The 6,707-nt window shown below is 38.9% G+C and overlaps 1 protein-coding gene across 2 annotated transcripts in view; it reads left to right on the top strand.

Moving 5' to 3' along the window:
* Positions 1-6: 6 nt before the first annotated feature.
* Positions 7-6,707, top strand: part of LOC103616878 (ras-related GTP-binding protein C) — an 18,383-nt gene continuing 11,682 nt past the window's right edge. The window contains exons 1-3 of one of the 2 annotated variants that reach the window (XM_017736198.1): positions 7-197; positions 1,540-1,588; positions 2,347-2,476. In XM_017736198.1, the coding sequence (XP_017591687.1) occupies positions 2,423-2,476 (54 nt within the window). In that variant the 5' untranslated portion in view covers positions 7-197; positions 1,540-1,588; positions 2,347-2,422. Of the gene's footprint in view, positions 198-256; positions 282-1,539; positions 1,589-2,346; positions 2,477-6,707 lie in introns of those variants that run through there. The other variant, XM_017736197.1, reaches the window with a different exon arrangement.

The following is a 6,707-nucleotide window of genomic DNA, read 5'->3' as shown; positions in this document are numbered from 1 at the left end:
TTCTCCTCAGTCGGCGAGGCGGCCGGCAGAAGAACTCGCCTGGAAAACTTGGTGCGGCGTGGCCTGGAAATGGAGTCCGAGCTGGGCGGCGAGGTGGTGCACGCTGGGAGAGGGCAGAGGGCCTCTGGAAACGTGCCCTGTGAGCTGCAAACCGTTCATTCCTCGCACGTTCATCGTGTGGGGGTCGATTGTCAGAGGTGCGTGTAGAACAGGAAGGCGGTTCCTTTCCCCGTACGTGGTGTATTGGAGACCTCTCTTCCTTGACCAAAGTGCTTCTTTCAGTGCGTGCTTTTTGGTTAATTTCTTTTCTTTCAATGCATGCTTTTCATTAAGTTCTGGGGACTGTTATTCTGCCAGAGTTCTACAGAGGAAGTCAATGCTTGAGACGAAATAACAACAAATGTTATCTTAAGAAAACTTTGTTTGTTTAATACCCTTTCTTTGGTGGAGCTTAGTGCTTTTTCTAAAATTAATGAAACTAAGTTCTGGAATAATGACTCCATATCAGACTGGGGAAAATGATGATGCTGAACTTGACACATGTGACTTGGCATCTTTGAAATCCTTCTAAAGTTTTTTTGAGAACCTTCCAATAGTATGTGGCAAAAATCTGTCAATATTTCAGTTAATATTGAAAAAATTAATATTCTGTTAATGTTGAAAATATGCTGTTAAAGAGGGAGCAGCAGATCTAGGATGTCAAGCAAATAGCTGCTGCACTAAGACTCTTGGCCTGGTGTGTGAGTACCGTTTGATTTTTCAATCCCAATCCCACCCTATGGGATGGTGAAACAATTCTTCCAAGCAGAGAGGCATCCTAATTTTGCTTTTAACTTAGGAGGTACTTAGCTTAAAACCAATTTGGCGAGTAGTTCAGATATCTGAAACTGGCATGTTGCCCCTGTGAGGAGCAGGGAGTGGTTATGTTTGGGAACTTTCTGGGTATTCATGTGACTGAAGTCTCCAGTTATGTTGCCATGTGTACGGCTAGTTTTATTTAAGTTGTTGGGGTATTGCTGCTTGTATCTGGCGTTTTTGGCCATTAGAGCCCCCATCCATAAAGATTATCCGTGTCACCTAGTCTACTGACAGTAGCCAGTTAGTTTTGTAACTGGATGTTCAATAGAGATTTGCTCTTATGCTGAAAGTTACAGAACTGCTGATGTCTTGTGGTTCAAAGATGTAGCTTAAGTAGAAGTTCTATGAACAATATAGCTAAAATTTCAGTCTTATGGATGAAAGCTATTTTAGGGTGCATGTGTCATATATAAAAATTGTTCAGGCCATTTTGTGTTCTGTGCTAGAATAGCCAAAGACTATGTGGGGTTAGGGATCAAGAAAGCTCTATTTAGCCGTTACTAAGTAGAATGCTCTGTCCCCTTCTGTACAGCAAGCCTGTTGCTTATGTAAAAGTATACAGGTGAAAATCATGTTAAATGGAAAAATGCAACTTGTATGCTTTCTGACTGCTGGTATGTGTTTTAAAAACTTAAGAGTTGCATGAGCTTCTTGCAATTATTGAATATTTTCTATTTGCAGTGTTGGTAGCCTTATATGAAGAACCAGAGAAACCAGATAGTGCACTGGAGTATCCTTTTTCTTTGCTGTGATTTATTTATTGAGACTTCATGCACAGTACTGCTTCTGACTCATGAGTGAACTGGATAGGCTCATTTTGAAGCCTTGCATTGAGAATAAGACTTTATTGATGCATTTTGCCTAATAATTGCCCTTTCACAAGCTAACAGAGTCTGACATGATGCAAGAGAACTGAGTATTTCAGTATGCCAGCAATTATGAAGCTGAGTTATAGTCCATTACAGAGTGTTGTAGACCTGCAGCATTAGATTTGAGTACCTGCAGTGGCTATGGGTTCTGAAGTTTGCTTCTTCACACTTCCTTTTTTTTGTAGTTTTTGGTTGTTGGTTTTTTTTTTTTTTTTTTTTTTTTTTTTTAATACAGGAAGAAGGGGGGAATGAACGTGTTTTGTTTCTTGCTGTTTTTAAGTAGCCTCCATTTTTGGGAATTGCTCTTTTTTTCGTTATTTCTTTTAATTCTTCAAAACTTCTGCATTTAAGAAGAGAAAGGAAAAGAAGGGGGTAGTAACACATAAGAATTTGTACTGATATCTTGTTTTTTTTCTGTTTGATTTTAAGGAATATAGCTATGAATTTGAAAAGCTCTCTTACTTTGGTAACTTTTTTTCCGTAGGATGAAAAGCACTGTAGTAATCTCAATGGTTTACTGCAATTCTAGTCATGTGTACTGCAGTGTTAACTTCAACATGGGTGTTAAAACTAAAATATGGTTATATAACTCAAGAAATACTTAACATCAAAATATCAGTTTTCTGAAGCATCATCTGGGAGCTTCAGCTCCTGAGAATCCGGAAATAGAGGCACTTCGCTTGGAAGTGGCAGAGATGAAAGAAAAATATGAAGCTGTGATGGAAGAAAATAAAAAACTGAAAATCAAGGTAAAAGTCTGCTTGGTGTTCCTCTATAGTTCCATATTATACAACAAAAAAATATTTTAATACTTAGAATAGAACTAACCTTCTTCCATTAGAGTAACTGATAAATGTTGTTGCATTGTTTAGCCTCATGACTGAGACATGCTGATAGAATTCATTGTAGTAAAGATTATTATTTGTTATGGAACACTTCTTATAGAATATAACATGAAATATTGCTAAACTAGAGATTTTATTTATTTAGGGAAAGTCTATTACCAAGCCTAATATGTTGTCATTCAGTCTTGTCTGGATATGTTTAAGTTGTCTGATATTATGTAGCTCATGCTTTCAGGACAGTTTTGAAAAGCAAGTAAGGTAATGTATCCATTATAAAGGCTTTCAAAAGGCAAATTGAAGGAGGAATATTATGTATTACTTTGTGTCACTTGGCACAGACTTACACATGTCAGGATCTTATACAGGCACTTAGATCCGTGTGGAGCAATAATTTGTGCTTTTACCTAAAATGACCCTGGTACTTACCTGCAACAACAGTGAATCTGAAGTGCTAGCTAGAGCAGGGCCATTCTTTAATGGGTCTGCAGGCTGAGAGAGCTCTGAGGTGTGAACAGCTTCCTAACAACACTGAAGAAGGAAACCCGTGAGATGCTTAATATGCTAGTAGCCTCTGTGCCACCACAGGTTTCCATGCATTTGTTGAAAGAGGATGGTGGCCATTACATGTGAATACCCCTGAGTTTTTTACTGGGAGACAACCACCTCGCTTTAGTTCTGTGAGAATATGTTCTTGGTCATTATCCCTTTGTATTTCTTGCCCAGACTGCTGTCTTGCGGTCCTAGTAATTCCACTTCTTCCCCGTTACCCGTCATGAGTCCTCAGCTACATTTGTTATTTCTTACTAGGAAATATGGCAAAGAACAGAATTTAGGCAGAGTAGCAATAGACCAGCCACTTGTTTTAGCAGACTTAAAAATGCAACTGATAGTAAGTAGAAGATGAGAGCAGAGTAATCTGGGCCTTTGTTTAAAGAAGTCTTTTCAAGAAGTCAAAACTTGGTGCAGGAAAGTAAGCCTTTCTGTTATCGTGGGTTCATTTGTGCTTCCATGTTCTTTATTCTTTAAATGATAACTCCTTCTTTACATATTTTCCAGTATTAGTGGGTTTTGTTTTTTCCCTTTCTTTCCTCTACGATGTAATGTCCATCATTCTGACATGCTGTGGAAGTTCACACAGGGAGAGAACATGTGTGAGAGATGCAGGGAGAACACCACTATTTAGCTTTCTTGTAGCAGTCCTCTAACATAAAATACGTGCCTTTATTTGTGCATTTATTGGTAACTACTGTTGCATTCATCTGAAGATCTGTCTTTTTCCTTACCTTTATTACGCAGAATGTCAGATATTTGTGTGTGTGTGTGTGTGTGTGGTGGGAGGAGGACAGGAAGTCAACAGTTAGGCCCTTGGTGGAAAAGAAAACGTGACTGTGGGTTGTGTACTAGTCATCTGCTGTAGTAAAATCTACAACAATGAAAAAAAAATGTTTTTAGTGGTTCTTGTTAGCAGCAGAGTGATTGCTGCGATTTACTGTTGCTGGTAGGAAGGAACACATCGATATTTTAGTTTATTTTTAATTTTATTCTTCTAAAATTTAATTTATTTGTATGTATTTTGTTTATTTTTAACCCACTCTGCAGTTTGCAGAGGGGAGCAATCTTAATTGAGTAAACAGAACCAGCATATTTCTGAGAGATGCCCCTATTCTTGAACTGTTTTTGAAGCTTGAACTTACCTTCAGTGCCGCTGAGGTCAAGTGAACACCTTCGTATCTGTCTTTGGTAGTAACTTTACAAGTAAAGGTTATATTTAAGTGCATAGTTGCCCAGGCTATACTCTCCAGAAAGCATAATGGAAGCTAGAATGATTGCAAGAAATCATTGGGTTGGATACTATTGCAATGAGAATGACTGACTGTTTCATTTAATCATATTTCAGTGAAAGCCTATAGGACGCTAGTCACTATCAACTGCTATTTAAGATGAGAAGTACTTAATACTGCTAGAATAAGAAACAGCAAAAAGTTAAGGGCAAGACATACGTGTTTCAAGGTGCATTTAAAATCCACCTTGTTATGGCTACATGGTTATACAGTGTGAGAAATGGATGTTTTGGGAGAAGGTTTACTTTATTGCCTGACTTGAAAATGGACTTGCATAAAGATGAGTGAGTTAAAATGCACAAAGTAAATGGAACGAGTCCAGACCACACATTTTCCTACACTTCTTAATATAAAGTGTTACATGGAATATTGCGACTAACTAAATTGCTTTCTTTAAATCCACAGCTGGCTCAATATGAACCACCTCAAGATGAGAAGCATGGTGAATAAGAGTAGTTTTTCCTTTAATGCCTTGACTTAATAAAGGGCTTCCTGAGAAATTGGTCTTTTGTGTGTGTGTGAGCTCTGCATTGTCTACTTTGTTCCTTCATCATCTTCAAGAAAGAATGCATTACCATGAGCATGCAGATGCTATGGCAACTGCTGAGTTAAGCATACCTGGCCAACGTTCTTGCTTTCTGTGTTTAAGAAAAGATGACAGTTATGATTAACTTTTAGATAACTGTGCTTGCCAACTTTGTGTAATTTTCACATCATGGTCAATGGTCCTGTTGAACTGCTGATCTGTCTGTCTGTTTTCTTTTGTTTTCTTTTAACTGAAAGGGATGACATGACACTGATGGACCAACTGTAAATTAAAACAGGACCTTCAAATTACTTTCTCTGTTTGTACTCAGCACTGAGGTGAGACTTCTGCTGAAGCTGATTAGGGTAATTCTCTACTCAGAGGGGTATAAAATGAGCAAGTATAGTTAAGTGATGGATTTAGCACAATGTTGAAATGAAGTACCTACTGAACTTACACCTTAATTTGCACAAGGTGTAACTCCTCCCATGCAGTTCATGCCTCTGCTCCTATTTCAGAGACTGAGCTTTGGGAATTGATCCAGGTATTGCCCGTGCAGTTCTGAACATAATACAAAATTCTTACTTGTAATGAAAATCCTGTGTAATAAGAGTGGCACATGTAAGACTATAGTGTGAAGAGTTCTGCTTTCTGATTCATCTAACAGGGAAAATAAAATCCAAGCGGGGTGGCATGTGACTTGTGATCATTAATTTTGCCTATGTTCTCTCTCCCCTTTCCCTGAATTGGTTTCATGACTCTTCTGAAATGCAAAGTAGACCTTTATTAAAAAAAAAGAGTGATAATATTTTAAAGAGCTGCATTTGTTTCCTACTCTAAAACTAGGTACTTTAAAGGACAGCTGATGACAGGAAAAATAAAGGAAGGGGGAAATGAAATGCAGTTGTCTTATGTATTAGATTTATTGGCTGTTAGTCTGCAAAGCCCATCTTAAAAATAAGGAAGCTAAACTATCTTGAAAATGTGGTAGGATGGATCAGAACTTTGGTTAGTCATTGTAATCAAGGGCCAGTGAGTGTAATAATTGCTTACCTTACTATTGTATCTATTGACCTAAACAGACCAGAAGAGAGGCAAATGAAGGGAAGATACTGTTCTTAGTCTGTAAAGCATTCATTAGGAAAAAACCACCCTGAACCAACAAACCAAAGCCAAATGAAAAAAAAAAAATTCCCAACCTCTGGAACAAAGGACAGAAGAAAGCTCACTTGAATGTAAGATAAACAATAGCCCTAGCATTAAGTTACACCATGTGGAAGTAGGGAGAGGTTAATGCTGTGGGAAAGGTATTATACAGCTGAACATGTTTCTGGGTAATGTGACTGACATGTCTTGCTAAAGAAAGCAGCAAGGCAGGTACAGGTGTTAGTCGAGCCCATCACAGGCCATGGACTCCTGACTTGAGCTGCCAGGGAAGTAATGCAAACTTAGTTTTCAAAACTGTATTTGCTTCCCTCTGAAAGCACTTGGATCTTGTGAACCTTAAATTAGGATTGTGATGAAATAAAAAATGTGTTAAAACTTCAGTCTGTTTTGTACCAGGGCTGCTAGAAGAAAATGAATGACTATTTAATGAAGAATCTTGCTTTGCGAAAGCTCCCCTGTCCCGGCTGACGGCTGGGTTTGCACTGTGAGCGAAGCAGGAGGGGCGGGACCTGCGGCCTCTCTCCAGAGCAGGGCCAGGGCGCTGGCGTGCCGCGTGCTGGCTGCACCGAGCGCGCAGCGCGCCTCTGGGTGCCTGGTGCCG

This window comes from Corvus brachyrhynchos, unplaced genomic scaffold (assembly GCF_000691975.1).
Source record: "Corvus brachyrhynchos isolate BGI_N302 unplaced genomic scaffold, ASM69197v1 scaffold65, whole genome shotgun sequence".
In the NCBI taxonomy this organism is placed as follows: domain Eukaryota; kingdom Metazoa; phylum Chordata; class Aves; order Passeriformes; family Corvidae; genus Corvus; species Corvus brachyrhynchos.
The sequence above is the reverse complement of the archived record's forward strand: the minus strand, read 5'-3'. Positions and strand labels throughout refer to the sequence as shown.